We start from the raw sequence: 20745 nt of genomic DNA, 5'->3' as shown, positions 1-20745 counted from the left end.
ACAAGGCTAGTACCTTCCACCTATGAGCCTATGAGATAAAAAACAGATGAGTTACTTCTAAGATACAATGAGGATACAGGCATTGGGTAAATACTCCCATTCCAACAAGGAGCCATCAGCCAAAAGAAAGGGGCTACAAGTCCCATGCAAGTCAGACCCAACAAGGCAGTCATTCAACCTTAAAGCTCCAGAATACTCCATGAGCACACTGAGAAAGGGTGGGCTCCTAAGGCCTTAGGCAGCTGGGCTCCTGTAGCTTTCCAGGGTTCATCTCCTAAGGCAGCTCTCAGGGGCTGGCACTGAGTGCCTATGGCTTTTCTGGGTGCAGGGTGCAAGCTGCTGGTAACTCTGTCATTCCAGGGTGGGGAGGACAATGGCCATCTTCTCACAGCTGCACTAGGCAGTGCCCCATTGGGAAGTCTGTGGGGGGGCTCCAACCCTACATTTCCTCTCTGTGCTGCCCTGGTAGATGTTCTTGAGGGCTCTGCCCCTGCAGCAGGCTTCTGCCTGGACATTCCAGTTTTTCCATTCGTCCTCTGAAATCTAGGTGGAGGTTTCCAAGCTTTGGCTCTTGCATTCTGTGTACCTGCCCACTTAACGCCACGTGGGCGACACCAAGGCTTATGGCCTGCACTCTCTGAAGCAGTGTCCTGAGCTGTACTTGGACCCATTTTAGCTATGACTGGAGCTGCTGGGGTGCAGTGAACAGTGTCCTGGGGCTGCACAGAGCAGCAGGACCCTGGGCATGGCCCACAAAACTATCTATCTCTCCTAGGCCTCTGAGCCTATGCCTAGAAGGTCTCTGAAATGCCTTCCAGGTGTTTTTCCCATTGTCTTGGCTATCAGTACTTGCCTTCCTTTTCAGTATGCAAATTGTGGTAGCTGCTTGAATTGCTCTCCTGCAAATGGACTTTTCTTTTCTACCATAAGGCCAGGCTGCAAATTTTTCAAACTTCTAAGCTCTGCTTCCCTTTTAAATGTGAGTTCTAGTTTCTGGTCATGTTTTTGCTTATGCATATGCATGGCCTTTTAGAAGTAGCCAGGTGACTGACTTCTTGAACACTTTGTTGCTTAGAAATTTCTTCCAATAGATACCCGAAATTCTCTCTCAAGTTCAAAGTTCCACAGATACCTAGAGCACGGACACAATCCAGCCAAGCTCTTTGCCAAGGTTTAACAAAAGTGACCTTTGCTCCAGTTCCCTGTAAGTTCCTCATTTGCATCTGAGACCTCCTCAGCCTGGCCTTTGCTCTGCAGATCACTATCAGCATTTTAGTGACAACCATTCAACAAGTCTCTAGGAAGTTCCAAATTTTCCCTCATCTTCCAGTCTTATGAGTCCTTCCCACTCTTCCAACCTCAGCCTGTTACCCAGTTCCAAAGCTGCCTTCACATTTTCAAGTATTTTGTATTGCTATAAAGAAATACATGAAACAGGATAATTTATCAAGAAAAGAGGTCTGATTGTCTCATGGTTCTGCAGCATCTGCTTTTGGGGAGGCTTTATGGTGTAAGGCAAAGTGGGAGCAGGAGCAGGAGGAAGGGCAGGGAGGTGCTACACACTTTTAAACAACTGGATCTCATTAGAACTCTACCACAAGACAACGTCAAGAGATGATGCTAAACCATTCATGAAGGATCCACCCCTATGACCTAATCACCTCCCACAGGCCCCACCTCCAACACTGGAGATTATAATTTGACATGAGATGTGGGTGGGGGCACAGATCCAAACCATATTAGACATGTTTTCAGTAGGCTTTAGGATACTGAAGAGATAAATAAGACATGAATAGACTCAGGGAACACAATGTGGTATGGTCCATTTCACTTTGACAGTTGTGTCATAGGGTACCTATACCGGCTTTTTCATTCTCTAGAGATGTAAAGGTGAACCAGTCGTAACTCCTCCTCATGAGCCCATGGTCTAGAGGGGAGACTGTCAGGTGTACATGTTTCATTACATTACATCTGAAGAACAAAGAGGGAGGGCAGGGAAAGCTTCACAAAGAAAGTGATGACTGATCCAAGTTTGTCACCAACATGCTCTGTCACTCTCCATGTTGCATCATGTGGGACAGGGTAGGACCTTCTCTGGGATATGGATCATAACTTCTCTTATACAAAATAGCCAGGGCTAGAGTCCCAACTGCTCCAAAATTCCATGATTCTAATATGGTAATAATTGTTTTTCTCATCTAAATGTTTTAAGAAAATAGTCGAAATTTTAAAATAATGTGGTAAAAATGAGTTTCATCTAAGTCTCGTCTTAATGGATATCCTTTCAAGTTAAGTTTTTGCTCATGAATTTCCTGGAACAACTTGTTCCATTAGTCCCTTTACTTACTCATTTGAAATATTAGGCACATTATAAAATTTTGCATGAATTAGTATGATATCCAGTTTGAGACATTATTAATATTTCAGGAAGCATTCTTTTTTATTTCACTTTAGATCACCCCTATGATTTTAATTCCGGTATTTCTTTTAAAGGGAAATAGCTTTATTAAATAGGATTTTAGATTTTAAATTTTGTACCTTTTGAGTGTATAAAGATTGCTTTTAGAAGTCAAATTTTAGTGAACTTGAAATTCTCAAAGAATCACTGAGATTTGAGAAGTGACTTTTTTCTCACAGGAATAATCCAGTACACCAAAGAAAAATATTAATTAGGGCTGGATTTAATTACCACTGTAGACTTACTGGTACAACAATTTCAACAAGTTTTTTGTGCCTTTAAATAAAATTCATAGCCTTTAATAAACTAATAAAAGTATAATATTTGACCCCCAGTAATAGATGTTCAAACCATAAACATAGTTTTGCAAAGAAAATTGTTAAAATTATTATTTAGAAAAAACTTTTGAATTGTGTTACTTTCTCTTGTATCATTGTCTACTCCATAAACTTTTCTGGGTTATGTGCTTGCATTTTATGGAAATAGTTTTATCATTTATAAAATTCTACAACTGAGTTTTGTTTTATGAATATTTAAATTGAGGTATGGTTAGGAACTACAAAGTTAAATTACACAGTTGTTTATTTGGAAGCTCAAAAATGTTGAGATCATCTTTCATCTGCAGCTGTGTACTAGTTGAAAAAACTGAACTGGAAGTTAAAAGATTGGATTTGTCTACCACCCTACTACTTAGTGTGTTAACCTTACTGACATGACTTCCATACCTTTAAAATAGGGGATGATAGCTACTTCGTAGAGTTCTTGTTAGAAAAAAGTGATTTAATATTGGTGTCTGGCATATAGAAAGAACTTAACAAAGGTGATAGTTTTTGGTTTTTTGACATCTAAGAAGATTTAATTAACTTTCCGTAATGGAAACTGTATCATTTGAGCAATATAGCAGTCTCAGCCGTGAAAAAGCATGAGCTGAATAAAGACTGTTAACTACAGATTAATGTCCTATAAATGCAGTAAAATAAAAAGAATCAGGGAGGGCTTAATTTTAATAATGTATTTTATATAATACATAATATGCCAAAAATATTTCCGTGTGTAATTAATGTAAAAATTATTAATGAGGTATTTTACATTGTATTTTTGTGTGTTGAATTTTCAGCATCTTGTGTGTATTTTACACTTATAGCACATCTCAACCTGACTAGCCATGTATTTCAAGTATCCACCACTTGGCCAATGACTGCAGCATTGGATAAGAAAGTTCTAGCCGTAGTTTGGATGATTAATAAATGACTATCGCAAGGCAAACTTACAAAAAAGATTTTTTTTCCAACAGACTACCATGGCTGCAGGAGTCTTACCTCAGAATGAACAACCATATTCTACCATGGTGAATAACAGTGAGTATGCTGCAAACATGAAAGGTAGTATCTCTTTAATATATTTCTGTGTCGCTCTGTGCAAGCTAGTGTTTAATGAAAGTAACTATATGAATGGACATGAAAGAAAAGGCTCTATTCTTCATACTGGAATCCCAAGTTGCAGGTATTGCTGCCTTACCATGCTGGCATGTTAGAATTCCTTTTCAAAATCCTGAATAATGACCTTGGTCTTTTAACTTCTTAAAATACTCCTTTGAGTGTTGCAAACTGTTTGTCTCCTGCATTATTATATCAGCTGAGATTATGTATTTGTTCTTATCATCACACGCCTACTTATGAGTCAAACTTTAATTTCATTCTCCTTTCATTAGTTGCTGTTGCCACTTAGCACATCCAGAAGCACTCCAACCCTACTTCTCCCACTGTTTTTTCTCCCATGTTGTTTTGATTTTTATATGGCACCCCAGGCAAGGACAAGTGCCATGACTTGAACCCTTTCTACCACACTTGCCCTTTACTCCTCCTGACCATCACAAGCTCTGAGGTGGGAGTCTCCCTGCTTCTGCTTTGATACTGCTGGTCTTGCTGCCGCCACCAGCAGTTAGCCAAGGGACATGTTAAGTAATTTCTCTTGGCAGTACCACTTGCAGTATGTTGTAAATGTCCCCTTGGGGCTTTGCCCACATTCACTTTAGTCCTACTGTATAGAGAATGAAGGATTTCTCCCCGAAGTGTGGACTAGATGATAGGAAGAAGAGTTAAAGGAGGAAGGGTCTAGCTAAAGATACTGAGTTCAACATTCTAGGAACAGTTCTGCTGTGTTTTTGTTGGAATCGGACCGCTCCACTAGGGGGAGCGCTCTCTCATCAAGAAAATCGTTTCCCACTGGTTATCTTGTCTAAACTCCGTATCCTTGTAGATCCTCCTTCATCTGTCTTTGCCGTGTTTGGCCCTAGAGGCACTAATACTACTGGTGACTACCGTCTATGAACAGCTTCTAGGTGCCAGACTTAATATGTTGGTTTCCCTGGCCTTAGAAGTACTCTCTAAAACAACTGAAACAAACCCAGTAATGATGTCTGCTAGCTGCTTCTCTTTTAGAATGTTTCTTTTCTCCCAAGTAACTCTTCAGCCAACAAGTCTGAGTCAGACGAACCTTTTTCCCTTTTCTTCCCTCTGTTGTAATGTTTCCTCTTAGTTGGTATTTCTCAATGGCAATTCTGTTGGCCTTGGGGGTGGGACAACTCTTTGTTGTACTGGAGAGCTCTGAGTACCTAAGATATATAGCATCTCTGACTCTTCCTGCTAAATCCAGTAGCATCCCCAGGTTCCAGTGACAATGAAAAAACCCTGCATATTTCCAGACACCCCAAGAAGGTTGTACTGCCTCTATTGTGATCCACTAGGTATGCTGACTTTTACCTTTCCAAAAAACATTTTTTAATTAAAATTTTCTCTTAGTACAAATATAGCTAATTTTTAATTAGGAAAAAATCTGGACAAATAAAATATACTTTATGGCTAATTTTCTTAAAGCATATCTCATCTATAAAGGTAGTTATACTTCATTATGTTTATGGATGGAAAGTATTTTTTTTCCAATGTCTAATGAATCATGGGAAAATTTAATTGGGGGAGATACATAAATAAATATTTATTTTTAAAGGAAAATAGAAAACTTATCAAGAAGTAGCTGTGTAGTGAGACAGACCTAGACTTAAATCTTGATCCTACTTTTAAAAAAAATGTTTTTTTTTAAGACAGAGCCTCACTTTGTTGCCTAGGCTGGAATGCAGTGACACAGTCGTGGCTCACTGCAGCCTCCACCTCCCATGTTCAAGAGATTCTCCTGCCTCAGCCTCACCACACCTGACTAATTTTTGTATTTTTAGTAGAGATGGAGTTTCATCATGTTGGCCAGGCTGGTCTTGAATTCCTGACCTCAAATGATCCGCCCACCTCAGCCTCCCAGAGTGCTGGGATTACAGGCATGAGCCACTGCACCCAGCCATAAAATAAAACTAAACAAAACAAACCTTTTATTATGGAAAAATTCAAACACAAAAGTATGCAGAATGAAATAAAGATCCCCGTATTTGTATCAACACAAAAGTATACAGAATGAAATAAAGATCCCCGTATTTGTATCATCTCCCATATATGCATCATCCCTCAAATATGTACCATCACCCAGCTTTAACAATCTCAGCCACTCACTTCTCTCACTCAGTTCCCTGCATTGGTATTGCTTTGAAGCAAACTCAAGGCCTCACATCATTTTATTTGTTAAATAACCACATCATTACTACCATACCTCAAATAATCAACAGTATTTACTTGATATCATCAAATACCTGTTTAGTGTTCAACTTTCTAATTGTCTTATAGATGTATCATAGATATATTTATATAAATTGTGTGTGTGTGTGTGTGTGTGTGTGTGTGTGTGTAATTTGTTTGAATTGGGATCCAAAATAGGTCAGTACATTGTAATTGGTTGCTGTTTAGCATCAATCTCTTTTCTTTTTTATCTCCCAGGCTGGAGTGCAGTGGTGATATCTCAGCTCACTGCAACCTCTGCCTCCTGAGTTCAAGCGATTCTCATGTTTCAGCCTCCTGAGTAGCTGGGATTACAGGCATACGCCACCATGCCTGGCTAATTTTTGGGTTTTTTTAGTAGAGACAGAGTTTTGCCATGTTAGCCAGGCTGGTCTCCAACTCCTGGCCTCAAATGATCCACCTTCCTCAGTCTCTGAAAGTGTTAGTAGCTTGAGCTACCGTGCCCAGCCTTCAAGCTCTTTTAAACGTGGGTTTCCCTCTGTCTCTTTTTCCTTACAGTTTATTTGTTGAAGAAAACAGGGATTTTGTTGTTGTTGTTGTTGTTGTTGTTTTGCCTTGTAGAGTTTGCCACAATCTGTATTTTGCTGATTATATCGATGTGATATTTTCTGTAAATTGGTAGGTGGATGTAGAATCTAGTCAGATTTTTTTTTAGCTGGCAAGACTATCTCTTGGGCACTGCTCTGTTCTCCCTCAGGATGCCCAGGCTGTATGATTGTCTTGTTTTTTGTGATGTTAATTTTTTTATTTTGAAATAATTTCAAACTTCCTGTAAGGATACAAGAAAAGCAGACAAAAGAATTCCTACTTTCTGTTCACCCGGAGACCCCTATTCGAGTTTTGTCAGCAGTCCCAATAATATCCTTTAATAGGAAAATGATTCCGCTAATGTTTTTTAAATCTCTTTCAAAGGCCTTAGGCACTCCTTTCTTGACCTTTATGACCTTAACATTTTTTAAGATGACAGACTATTGTAACATGTTCCTCAATTTGGGTTTGTTTGCTGTCTCCTTATGATGAGACTGAGATAATGCATTTTTGGTAGAAGGGTCACAGATCACACAAGATGTCATTTTGCCCGTCACTGGTAATGTTTAGTTTGATCATGTCAGTAAAGTGGGATCTGCCAAAGTTTATCCATTATAAATTATTCTTTCTCCCTTCATAATTAATATTTTAAGGAGAGATGCCTTCAGACTACATAAATATCCTGTTCCACATCCAACTTTCGCCTAGTAGTTTTAGCATCTATTGCTATTTCTTGCCTGAATTATTACTATGATAGATAACTGGAGATTTTCTTCCCTTGCCCAACCTTCTGATAACTGGAGATTTTCTAATTTCCTTATTCCTTCTGCCTTTATTAGTTGGCATTCTGGTGTAAGGAAGACTTTATTATTCTTATTTATGTGTTCAATGTATTTATTCAGCATGCCTTCCTATTTTGTTCAGTGGATTGTAGTCCTTTACTATCATTTATTTTGATGCTTCAGTTTCCCCATATTTGGGCAGTAAAAGCGCCTTCAGGCTGTTCAGAATGTTCATTTTACATGTCCCCACCATTCCTGTATTCCTCACTCTCTGGCACAGCAAGATCTTCCAGCTCATCTTATTCTTTTCTTGCTCTGGCCCAGAAATCAGCCATTTTTTCAAGGAGCCTTGGTTCTTTTTAGTAAGGAAATGGTACTTAGAAAGCAAGATCTGATATGCTTACTACTACTGGAATATCATGATTCCCAAACCCTTTTAGGGACAAAGCTAGGAAACGTGTTGATGCATGTATATATGTATCTGTCCATTTTTACATAAACAGTCATCCCTCCAAATACACAGGGGATTTGTTCCAGGACCTTCCCACCCAAGTATACCAAATTCATGTCTACTCAAGTCTCACACTCTCCTCTGTGGTACCCAGCTATGCGAAAGGGTTTCGCATCTTGCGAATACTGTATTTTCAGTCCCTTTTGGTTGAAAAAATTCTGCGTATGAGTGGACCAGCTCAGTTAAACCTTGTATTCAAGAGTCAACTGTATATTCATTTCTGTTTCTGTCTATATATATTGAAAACAAGTTCACTCTGGTACTTTTAGTTCTTTTTTTTGAGATGAAGTCTCACTCTGTCACCCAGGCTGGAGTGCACGGCAATCTCTGCTCACTGCAACCTCCACCTTCTGGGTTTAAATGATTCTCCTGCCTCAGCCCCCCGAGTAGCTTGGATTACAGGTGCCCACCACCATGCCTGATTAATTTTTATATTTTTACAGTGTTTCACCACGTTGGCCAGGCTGGTCTTGAACTCCTGACCTCAAGTGATCTGCCTGCCTCGGCCTCCCAAAGTGCTGGGATTACAGGCATGAGCCACCATGCCTGGCCGGTACTTTTAATTCTAATCCAATATTACACCATTATTACCGCTTTTTCCATTTATAATTATGTAAGAATGAGAAACCTGGCTCTTATTATCCCCAGTATGTTTGCTTATTTACTCAGTCCTCCTTTTCCTAACGGATCTCTCAACCCTTCCAGGCCATCACCCAACTCAGCTGTATTTTCCACACAGGGCCCGCACCTGCCAGGCCCCACAACATATACCATGTACCCTACTAGTTACCTTCCTTGTGTTGGCCCTGACCTCTGCTAGATGACCCTTGCGTAGGCTTTATGTATGGTCCTTTCTGTTTGATTATATATGCATTTTTAATTCAAATATTGAGATAATTGGGGATTCACATGCAGATATAAGAAATAATACAGAGGGATCCCGTTTACCCTTTCTCCAGTTTCTACCAATAGTAGCATCTTGAAAACCTATTGTATAATAATAATATCACAGCTGGGATATTGACATTGTTATGGTCAAAATACAGAACAGTTTCATCAACATAGGATCCCGTCTATTTCCTTTATAGTCCAACCCACCTCCACTTATGACACTGGCCTGTGGCAACCACTGTCTGTTCCCCAGTCCTACAATTTTGTCATTGCAAGAACATTATGTATGCAAAATCATATAGTATGTAACCTTTTAGGACTGACTTTTTCAGTCAGCCTAATTCCTTTGAGATTCATCCAGGTTGTTGTGTGTACCAATAGTTGATTCCCTTTTATTGCTGAGTACGATTCTGTAGTATGGATGTACCACAGTGTGTTTATTAGTTCACTCACTGAAGGGTGTCTGGATTATTTCCAGTTTGGGTCTATTATGAGTAAAGGTGCTGTAAACTTTCACGTACAGATGTTTGTGTGTAGATGGGTTTTTATTATTCTGAAATAAATACCCAAGAATTTACTTTCTAGGTCATATGATAGTTGTATATTTGGCTTTATATGAAACTACTAAACTATTTTCCAGAGTAGTTGTACCATTTTACATTCCTACCAGCAATGTACAAGTGATCAAGTTTCTCTACATCCTCACCAGCCTTAGGTTTTATTAGTATTTATTTCAGCCGTTAGAGCAGTTCTGTAGTAGTGTCTCTTGTGGTTTGAATTTGCATTTCCTTAATGGCTAATAATGATAACCTCTTTTCATGTGCTTATCTGCCATCTGCATATTCTCTTTTTATAAGTCTGTGTATGTCTTTTATCCACTAATTGGATGTTTTTCACTGTTGAGTTTTAAGAGTTCTTTATATACTCTAGATATTAGATCTTTCTGTGATACATGGTTTGCAGATACATTCTCCCACCTGTAACTTACCTTTCCATCTCTTCATATGATCTTTCTCTGAGAAAAAGTTTTTAATTTTCTTGAAATCCAATTATTCTTTTTTGGATTACACTTTTGCTGTCAAGTCTTCAAAACTTTTAATCTATCCCAGTCCCCTGAAGCTATATGGATGTGTTTGTAGATTCACTGTTCTGTTTCACTGATCTATATACCTGTCCCTCCACCAATACCACCCTGTCATGAATACTGTAGTTAGGTAATAGGCCTTTGTATTGGATAGAGTGATTCTTCCCACTTAATCCTGTTTTTCAAGATCATCTTAGATAGGACTGGTGACTTTCTGTATACAATTTTAAATAAGCATATTTATGTCAACAAAAAAATATTACTGGGATTTTGATAAGAATTAAGTCTGTCGATCAATTTGAGGAGATTGCCATGTTTACTTTGTTGCATCTTATAATTTATAATTGTAATATGTTTCTCCATTTTTTTATATCTTTGATTTGTTTCATCAGAATTTTATAATTTTCAGCATATAGATTCATACATGTTTTAAGCTTTTACTTAAGTATTTCATTTTCTTTGGGGTGACTGTAACTGGTATTGTGGTTGTTTATTTGTTTGTTTGTTTTGAGATGGAGTCTCACTCTGAGTGCAGTGGCATGATCTCAGCTCACCGCAACCTCTGCCTCACAGGTTCAAGCGATTCTCCTGCCTCAGCCTCCCAAGTAGCTGGGATTAAAGGTGCCTGCCACCATGCCTGGCTAATTTTTATATTTTTAGCAGAGACTCGGTCTCACCATGTTGCCCAGTCTGGTCTTGAACTCCTGACCTCAGGTGATCCACCCACCTCGGCCTCCCAAAGTGCTGGGATTCCAGGCATGAGCCACCACACCTGGCTTAGGTATTGTGTTTGTAATTGCAGTTTCCAAATGGTTTTTGTTTGTGTATAGAAATGAAATTGATTTTTGTGTGTTGATTTTATGCCTTACTACTTTGCTGAACTCACTTTCCATTCGGGGAAGTTTTTGGCCATTCTTTGGGATTTTCTTACATAAACAGTCATATCTGCAAATAAGGATAGTTTTATTTTCTCCATTCTAATTCGTATGCTGTTTATTTTTGTTTCCTTGCCTTATGATAGTAGCCGAAAGCTTCTACCATCCAGAATTAAGAGTCACAAGAGCAGAAGCTTTGCCTTCTTCCTGATCTTGGGGAAAGGCATTCAGTCATTCACCTTTCAGTATGATGTTAAGAGGTGGTGGTGTTGTTGTTGAGACAGAGTCTTGCTCTGTTGCAGTCTTGCTCTGTTGCCCAGGCTGGAGTACAGTGTCACAGTCTAGCTCACTGCAACCTCTGCCTCCTGGGTTTAAGCAATTCTACTGCATCAGCCTCCTGAGTAGCTTGGATTACGGGTGCCCACCACCAGGCCTGGCTAATTTTTGTAATTTTGGTAGAGACGGTGTTTTACCATGTTGGCCAGGCTGGTCTTGAACTCCTGACTTCAAGTGATCTGTCTACATTGCTCTCCCAATATACTGGGATTACAGGCGTGAGCCACCAGTTGTTTTCCATAACAAGTTGCATTAGTTCCCCTCCATTCTTAACTTGCTGAGAGTTTTTATCATGATTTGGTGTTGAATTTTGTCTACTGCTTTTTCTATGTTGATTGATATGATCATATGATTTTTCTTCTTTAGCTTGTTGATATGGTGAATTATATTTATTGATTTTTTAATGTTAAATGTGGCTTATATACCTGTAATACATTTCATTTGGTAGTGGTATGCAATTCTTTTTATGCATTGCTGAATTTGATTTGCTCATATTTTGTTGAGGGTTTTTTTTTCTAAGTTCAGGAGAGATGTTGGACTATAGTTTTCTCTTTTTGTATCTCTTTATCTGCTTTTGGTATCAGGGTAATGTTCACCTGATAAAAGGAGTTGGGAAATGTTCCCTCCTCTTCTATTTTCTGGAAGGCATTGTGGAAAATTGGTGCCCATTCTTCTTTAAATGTTTGGTAGCATTCTCCAGTGAGGTCATTCAAGCCAGGAGATTTCTTTTGGGGAACTTTTTATTAATTCAATTTATTTCATTTTTATAGAACTATTCAGGTTGTCTTATTCATCTTGGTTGAGTCTTGGTAGTTGGCAGTGTTCAAGGAGTTGATTCATTTTTCTAAGTTGTCAAATTTACGTCAACAGCCGGGCGCTGTGGCTCACGCCTGTAATCCTAGCTCTTAGGGAGGCAGAGGCGGGAGGATAGCTTGAGCCCAGGAGTTCGAGACCTGCCTGGGCAATATAGCGAGACCCCGTTCTCCACAAAAAGGAAAAAAACAAAAAGACAAAAAAAAAAAAATAAGCGTAACTTCCCTCAAATTTATGTCAACAACTTCTAAATTGTTTGTATTAGTTCCTTGTTATCCTTTAAATGGATGCCAGATCTGTAGTGATAACTCTTATTTCATTCCTGATATGGCTGATTTTTGTCTTTTTTTGTTTTTGTCAGTCTTGCCAGATCTGTAGTGATAGCTGTGTTTCATTTCTGATATGGGTGATTTGTGTCTTTTTTAGATTTTTGTCAGTATTACTAGAGGTTTATCAGTTTTACTAATTTTTTTCATAGAGCCAGCTTCTTATATCACTTTCACTGTTGTTTTCCTGTTTTTAATCTTACAGATATGCTTTCTTATTTTTACCTGTCCAATGCTTGCTTTGTGTGTGTTTTGCTCTTATTTTTCTAGTTTGCCTAGGTTAGAATCTGGATTACTGATTTGAGGCCTTTCCTCTTCTCTCACATAAGCATTAAGTGATAGAAATTTCTTACAAATCTCTGCTTTACCAGCAGGTAGATATATATTTTGGTATATTTTCATTTTTATTCAGTTCTGTGTGTTTTGTGATTTCCTTTGAGACTTTTTATTTGACTCATTATTTATTTATAAGTTTGACATATAATTTCCAAGTCTTTGAAGTTTTTCTCATTGTCTTTTCTGTTATCGATTTCTAGTTTGATTTCATTGTGGGCAGAGAACATTCTCTGTATGATTCCAGTTATTCTAGGAATCAGTCCTAAGACACATTATAATTAAAGTTCTTATTGCTAATTTTCAGCTTATCACTTATCTCCATTTTGATGTTTGTTGATTGTGTCTTCTGATTCAAGTTGTGATTTTTCTAATTCTTGGTATGACAAGTGATTTTTAACTGTATTCTCGACATTTTGGGTCCTTTTTTTCCTTGTTTGGCAGGCAGTCTTCCTGTTGAAGCATTGCCCAGGAGCCAGGTGAGTGTATATGCCCAGCTCCCTGTTCAGCCTTACTGACACCACTCTGACCAAAGTGGAATGCTTAGAAACATGCCTCAGTCCAGATGACGAAGTGGAATTTAAGCTCTCTCACCAGCTCTATTTGACATTTTTGTGGTAAAAGTGAGGCATTGCGTTGCACTGTCATGTTGCCCTTGAGTCCGGGGGATAAGATCAATAACATGAGAAAAAACATCTGGGCCCCACTGCCACCTGGGAAGAAGCAGGGGCAACTCACGCTGCTTTGTTTCTGCGAGGTGTGGCTGAAGCTCATTTCCCAGCTGCGCCTTGTGGTCCTTGGGAGGTGGAGGTGGGAAGTATAATGCCAGCCCTTCCACCTCCCACCACCTCTTTCCTCCTCATACCAGGGGGAGTTGGGGGTTCAGCTCCCCACTGGACCCCGTTGATACCAGAGGATTGGGGAACGGGAATGTTGCCTATTCTGCTTCACACCCCCTCATTCTGCTTCATTGATGGTAAATGAGTGTGGACGCTCAGCTCCCGTTGAAGCTCCCCAATGCTTGGGGCAGTGGACACAGGAGTGCCAACTAGCACTTCCTCATACTGCACTGTTAGTCTTGTTGACACCAACTGGATGTGGGGGCTTGTCTCCCACTGGGCCTCTTAAGACTAAAGTATGGGGGAAAGTAGAGTGTATACAGGTCCCCACTTGCACAGCTGCTCAGTGTCCTGGATGCTGGGAAAAAAGGTTCAGGTCCCCACTGGGTCCCACTGATGTACAGGCAGATGGTGAGCCTGGTGTTGACTAATCTCGCGTTAAACCGCCCTGTTAAAACTTGTTGCTGCTGGATGAGGCACAGCTCGCAGCTGGACCCCGATGACACCACCCTGGCAGCGGAACTGCAGCACTGCCCATTTCTACCTGATGGGGGGAAATCATCTTTTTTGCTCAAGTCACCACTGCCACCCAGCAGGGGAATCAAAGTGCCACCTGCTTCTTCCAGTTGGGGTATGGAAAATTAGCTCTCTGATCAGCCCGGAAACCACCCGGCGAGGGAATCAAAGCATCACATGGTCTTTCTAGACACAATAGAAGATGAGCCCCATGTTTATCCCTCTGACACCATCTGATGGGAGAAGTAGATTGATTCCACTTCTGCAGAGCAGGAGTGTTGGATAGACGATTAGCTCCGTGTTCATCCTCCCTAAACTGGGGGTTGGAAGACAATATGGTGTTTTTAACTGGTATTTAACTGGAGTAGCATGGGTATTCCCAAAAATATATTCAGTTGTTAGGTCATATTTTCCACAGACCTTTGGCAAAGGGGGATAGATATTTCTTATAGCTTGTTCTGAATTGAAGGATTCTGCAGCCCCCTATTTGGGATCTATGGGAGGCAATAAAGAATCCCAGGTAGCTCACAGCCATATTGTTCTGCAAGTCCTGAGGTCCTTAGACAGTCTGTCCCTCTCAGAGTCTTCCTATGTGTATGTGTTCTATTGTGTCCAGAGTTTCTAAGTTGTAAGGTTGAGGAATGGGGCTACCCTGCCTGAACAGAACCAGAAGTCTGCCTACTAGCTTTTTGCTTTATTTATTAAGCAAAGGAGAACAGGAAGGAGAAAGAAAGAGAGAATTTCCTTTAACTTCTTTGATGCATAATTATCAATAATTCACCCATTTGTTTTTAGAACATTCAGAGAGCTATGTACCCAACACTGCAGTCAGTTTTGGAACATTATTATCACCCCAGAAAGAAACCCTTTGGATTTTTGTTTGTTTGTTTGTTTTGTTTTAAGACAGAGTTTTGCTCTTGTTGCCCAGGCTGGAGTGCAATGGCATGATCTCAGATCACTGTAACCTCTGCCTCCCAGGTTCAAGTGATTCTCCTGCCTCAGCCTCCCAGGTATCTGGGATGATAGGCATGTGCTACTGTGCCTGTCTAATTTTGTGTTTTTAGTAGAGATGGGGTTTTACCATGTTGGTCAGGCTGGCTGGTCTCAAACTCCTAACCTCAGGTGATCCACCCATCTCAGCCTCCCAAAGTGCTGGGATTACAGGCGTGAGCCACCACACCCGGCCACCTTGTTGTGCTCTTTAGCAAGCACCAGTTCCCGTTTGTTCTTCTCCTTCCCTCTAGCCCATGGAGCCACCAGACTATTTTTTCTGTCCTACACATTTCATTTTTTCTGGACATTTTGTATAAATGGAACCATATAAATACATGGTCTTTTGTGGTGGGCTTTTTTCACCTAGCATGTTTTCAAGGTTCATCCATGTTGTAGCATATGTCAGTACTGCTTCCTTTTTATGGCTGAATAATTTTCCATTGTGTAGGTATACCACATTCTATTTATCCATTCCCCTGATGGGCATTTGGATGCTTTTCACTGTTTTGCTATTATGAGTAATAATAAAACCTGAGTTTTTGTGTGAGCTATGTGTTTTTCTTGGGTATTTACCTAGGAGGAAAGATCTGGGTCAATTTGGTAACTCTGTTTATCATTTGAGGAACTGCCGGACCATTTTCCAAAGTATTTGCATCATTTTATATACCTACCAGCAGTAGATAAGGGCTCTCATTTTTTCTACATCCTCTCATTTTTTTTACATCCTCACTGATGCTTATTATTAATCTGACATTTGATTGTAGCCATTCTAGTAGGTTTGAAGTGGTATTCGTTATGGTTTTAATATGCATTTCCTTAGTGACTAGTGATGTCGAGCATTTTTTTATGTATTTATTGAAACTTTCTACATCTTGTTTGGAGAAATGCCCATTCAAATTATTTGCTCTTTTTAAATTATTGAGATATAAGTCACATACCATAAAATTTACCCTTTTGAGGTAGTCATTGGTTTTCAGATACACTTAAGGCTGCAAAATAATCAGCACTATTTAAATCCAGAATATTTTCATCAAACCAAAAAGAAATTTTCTACCAGTTAGCACTTGGGAATACATAGGAATAAGCAAACTCAGTTTCTCCTGCTACACTCTTATGACATGTTTCTGACACAAGATGTGTGGGTTTTTTCCCCACACACCAAGCCAGCAATACATTCTTCAGGGGACTCCAGATGGATGTCCTCCAATTTAATTCTGACATTATCTACCTAGAGATAGTGTCAGATCCCACAGGTTGAGGGCTCAGTCTTATAAGATTGCCTCCTACTTCTGATGCCAGTCACAAGCCCCAGCTTGTTTAACCTGTGCTTCTGACTGATTGGCTATAAATTGGGGTTCCCACACCCCTCTCTTTGTTTTTGATTAATTTGCTTATAGTCACTCACACTACTCTAGGAAACACATTTACCAATTTATTACAAATGCTGTTACAAAGGATACAGATGAAGAGATGCGTAGGGTGAGGTATGGGGGAAGAGGCACAGAGCATCCATGCTGACCCCACTTGTGCCACCCACTGCAACCTGCATGTTCTCAGCTTGCTGAACCTTGTCCTTCTGAGCTTTTATTGAGGCTTCATCACATGGACATGATTGACCAAACCACTGGTCATTGTTGATCAGCTTAAACTTCAGCCCTCTCCCCTCCCCAGAAGCTGGGAGTTGGTGCTGAAAGGCCCAACGCTGTAATCCTACCTTGGCCTTTCCAATGGCCAGCCCCCATCCTGAAGCTACTTAGGGGCCGACAGCCCCAGTCAACTTGTTAACATACAAAAAGATACCACCTTGGAGAGTCTGAGGACTGCAGGACCTATATGCCAAGAAACAGAGACCAAGACCAAATATATATTTCACAATATCCCCACAGTCAGTACCCATTCCACTTTCACCCTAGTCCCCCTGGCAAACACTAATCTACTTTCTGTCCCTGTCAATTTGCCTCTTTGGGTCATTTCATATAAATACTGTCTGTTGTAATTTACTGGTGTCCTTTCTTTCACGTGGATTCACATTAATCTTGGGCAGGCGTCCCCCAACTTTTTACACAGGGGGCCAGTTCACTGTCCCTCAGACCGTTGGAGGGCCATCACATACTGTGGTGCGCCTCTCACTGACCACTAATGGAAGAGGTGCCCTTCCTGAGGTGCGGCGGGGGCCGGAAAAATGGCCTCAGGGGGCCGCATGCGGCCCGCGGGCCGTAGTTTGGGGACGCCTGATCTTGGGTATTTGCTTTTAATCTGAAGAGCCTCCTTAAAATTCTTATAAGCTGAGTCTGGTAGCAACAAATTCTCTTCTTTTTGTTTACCTCGGAATGCCTTTATTTCCCCGTTATTTTTGACAGATAATCTTGCTGCATGTAAGATTCTTGATTGACAGCTTAATATTTAGCACTCTGAATTTGTCATTCCTCTGCTTTCTAGTCTCCATGGTTTCTGATGAGACATAAATTATTAATCTTTTTAAGGTTTCTTTGTATACAAGGAGTCATTTTTCTCTTTGAGCATTTTTGCTATGATGTGTTTTAATGTGAATCTATTTGTGTATATCCTACTTAGAGTTTATTGAACTTCTTGGATGTGTAGATTAATGTTTTTCATCAGATTTGGGAAGCTTTAAGCCATCATTTCTAAGTTTTTTCTGCTCCTCTCTCAACTCTCTTTCTGTTCACTTGTGAGGTATATGTTTGTTCACTTAGTGATATTCCACATTTCTCTGAGGCTCTGTTCATTTTTTCACTTTTCTCTGTGTTTTTCAAAGTGCATAATCTCTATCAGTCTATCTTCAGGTTCTCTGATTCTTCCTTCTGCCACTTCGGCTCTTCTGTTGACTCCTCTAGGGAATGTTTCATTGTTTTTATACTTTTTAACTTCTGAATTTCCATTTACTTCTTTTTTTATAATTTCCGTCTCTTTATTGGCGTTTTCTATCTGAAGTACTGTCATCATAGCTTCTTTCGCTTCTTTAAACATGGTTTCCTTTAGTTCTTTGAACATGTTTGTCATGGCTGCTTTGAAGGCCTCACAGGTAGTGTCTATTGACTACTCTTTTTTCTGTGTATGGGTCATATTTTTTTATTTCTTTCTATGTCTCATACTTTTTGTTGAAAACTGGACATTTTAGGTAATATTTTTTAGCACCTGTAGATACTCTTCCCTCCCTGGGCTTGTTTTTGTTGTTACATGCTTGTCTATTTGGTCAGAGACTTGATTAGACTATTGTAGTGATGGACTAGTCTTTTTTCTTCGTAGTTTAAAGCCTCTGACGTGACTCCTAAGAGAGCATGGCCTTGGCCAAGCAAACAATCACCCCGAGAAGACAGTGGTTTTTGTTTTGTTTTGTTTTTTTAAACAGTGTACCCTTTCTCTCTTCCACGCATCTCTCTGTTATGCTGTCTCAGTTGGTAGCACACCAGGTTTTGGGTTCCACTAATCACCTACTGATCCCTCTGCTGTTTTTGACAAAGCCCCGGATCTTCTGTTGCCCCACAGTCTGATCTAATTAAGTTTGGGCAGTGGTCGTTTTTGAGGTCAGTCTTGGAGGTTTGCTTAGTTGTCTCCCTGGTTCTCTCTGGCAAGCTAGCCTGACTACAGTTCAGTTTATTGCTCTCATGAAGCTATGAGGCTACTCTTACTAATAACTGCTTAACCAAAGCCTCCATTTTTTTTGAAAGCATCCTAGGCTTGAACTTCCCCATGCTGTGTTTCAGATAAAGATAGTTTTGCAGGGGAAGAGCTTCAGAATTCTGTTTTTAAGGCCCACTCCTCTTTCTGGATGAAGTCTACTAGCCATGTCTCTGGAGCTTGAGGCTGGGACAACAGCCCACTTCTCTGAGTGATACCCCTGCATTGCAAGCTAAGCAGGAGTGTTAGTTTCTGATCTTCTTGGCTTCTCTAAGTATAGAGTCTTTGACCTACAGATGAGGTGGAGCAGGGGCAACTCGGAGAAGCCAGCCAGGGTAAGGAGGAAATCCATATCGTAGGGCAGCCCAGCAGTGATGAAGCCTGGGCAAGATAACACCTGTGTGGGAGAGTGACCTGGCCTGGGTGTTAGAACATTCCCAGGCATCCGAGCTTGGGTCAGCTTGGGAGGGTTCCTGTGTGGTAGGGTGACCCTGCATGGAATATTGGAACATAGGCAAGGCGAGGAGAGCATTTACCCAGGTAGGTGGCAGCAGTAGCCTGGCATAGGTATTAAGAGTCCAGATGGGATGAGAGAGGCATCCACATGGAAGAGGGAGCAGAGGCAGTGATGGCAGACTGGTTACGTGTGGGGGGCTTGGTTAATTAGGTAAATATATTTAAAATTATGGTAGCCACACTTCTCCCGGAGTTATAGGTACAATTGTGGAAAGGGTGGAAATGAGGGGAAGCTCTATGGTGTTGGCTTGGAATTGGTGGTATCAGGGTAAATGCCTTTTTCCATATGTATATATTCACACACAGAGACATAAATGTAGATGTAAAGTGCGGTATTGTGTGTGCCTATGTATAATATGCATATTCTTTAGCTCTGTCCACCCAGAGGGCCTGGCAGCAGTAATACCCTAATGGCAGTGAGCATACTTAACACGCAGACATTAGTTTCTAGATGCCATTCCTTTTTTTTTTCTTTCTTTCTTTTTTTAGGCAGTCTCACTCTGTTGCTTGGGCTGGAGTGCAGTGGCATGGTGTCTTGGATCATCACAACCTCTACCTCCTGGGTTCAAGTGATTCTCCTCCCTCAGCCTCCAGATTAGCTGGGCCTACAGGCATGTGCCACCATGCCCAGCTAATTTTTGTATTTTTTAGTAGAAATGGGGTTTCACGATATTGGACAGGCTGGTCTCAGACCCCTGACCTCATGATCCACCAACCTCAGCCTCCCAAAGTGCTGGGATTACAAGCATGAGCTACCACACCTGGCGATACCATTCTTTACTAATAAATGCAAGGCTTCTGAGTCTAATCATGAGGAAACAGCATGCCCAAATTCTACAAAATAAGTGGCGTATACTCTCCAAAAGTGTCAATGTCATCAAAGTCGAGGAAAGACTGAGGAATTTGTTCTAGTGTGAAATAGGTGAAAGAAACAGGACAACTAAATGCAATGTATCCTTTTGCTGTAAGGAACATTTTTGGAGCAATCAGTGAGGCTTGAATGAGGTCTGAGGAACAGAAGGCAAGTAGTAATATCTCAGCCATAATTTTCTGATTTGGCGTAATTTTCAAGAATGTCTTTGTGGGAAATATACACTAAATTATTTGGATTAATGGGGCAGCATTTCTGTTACTCTCAAAAATTCAAGGAAAATACACATACATACATACATACATACATACATACATTTTTGAGATAGTCTCACTCTGTGACCCAGACTGGAGTACAGTGGTGTAATCTCAGCTCACTGCAACCTCTGCCTCCCAGGTACAAGTGATTCTCCTGCCGCAGCCTTCTGAGTAGCTGCGACTACAGGCGCGCACCACCATGCCCACCTCGTTTTCCTATTTTTATTAGAGACAGGGTTTCACCATTTTGGCCAGGCGGGTCTCTAACTCCTGACCTCAGGTGATCTGCCTGCCTCGGCCTCCCAAGGTGCTGGGATTATAGGCATGAGCCACTGTGCCCAGCCAAGGAAAAATATTCTTTGTACTCTTTTGTAACTTTTCTTTAAGTTTGACATTGATTCAAAGTAAAGAGGTAAAATATTGTTAAAAATATATAGGCCAGGCATGGTGGCAGACACCTGTTTTATTGGCTGCCAAGGAGGCTGAGGGAGGAACAT

The 20745-nt window shown here is 40.5% G+C and overlaps 1 protein-coding gene across 7 annotated transcripts in view; it reads left to right on the top strand.

The window, feature by feature from the left end:
* Positions 1-20745, top strand: part of PTPDC1 (protein tyrosine phosphatase domain containing 1) — an 87167-nt gene that overhangs the window by 30636 nt on the left and 35786 nt on the right. For 3 of the 7 annotated variants that reach the window (XM_074395565.1, XM_074395560.1, XM_074395561.1), the window contains exon 2: positions 3753-3840. The exons of 1 other annotated variant lie outside the window; for it this stretch is intronic. In XM_074395565.1, the coding sequence (XP_074251666.1) occupies positions 3759-3840 (82 nt within the window). In that variant the 5' untranslated portion in view covers positions 3753-3758. The remainder of the gene's footprint in view (positions 1-3752; positions 3841-20745) is intronic. 3 more of the 7 variants (XM_010348787.3, XM_074395562.1, XM_074395563.1) reach the window with 1 other exon arrangement.

The sequence above is a fragment of the Saimiri boliviensis genome, chromosome 2 (genome assembly GCF_048565385.1).
Source record: "Saimiri boliviensis isolate mSaiBol1 chromosome 2, mSaiBol1.pri, whole genome shotgun sequence".
In the NCBI taxonomy this organism is placed as follows: Eukaryota; Metazoa; Chordata; class Mammalia; order Primates; family Cebidae; genus Saimiri; species Saimiri boliviensis.
This window is presented reverse-complemented; position numbering and strand designations above follow the sequence as displayed.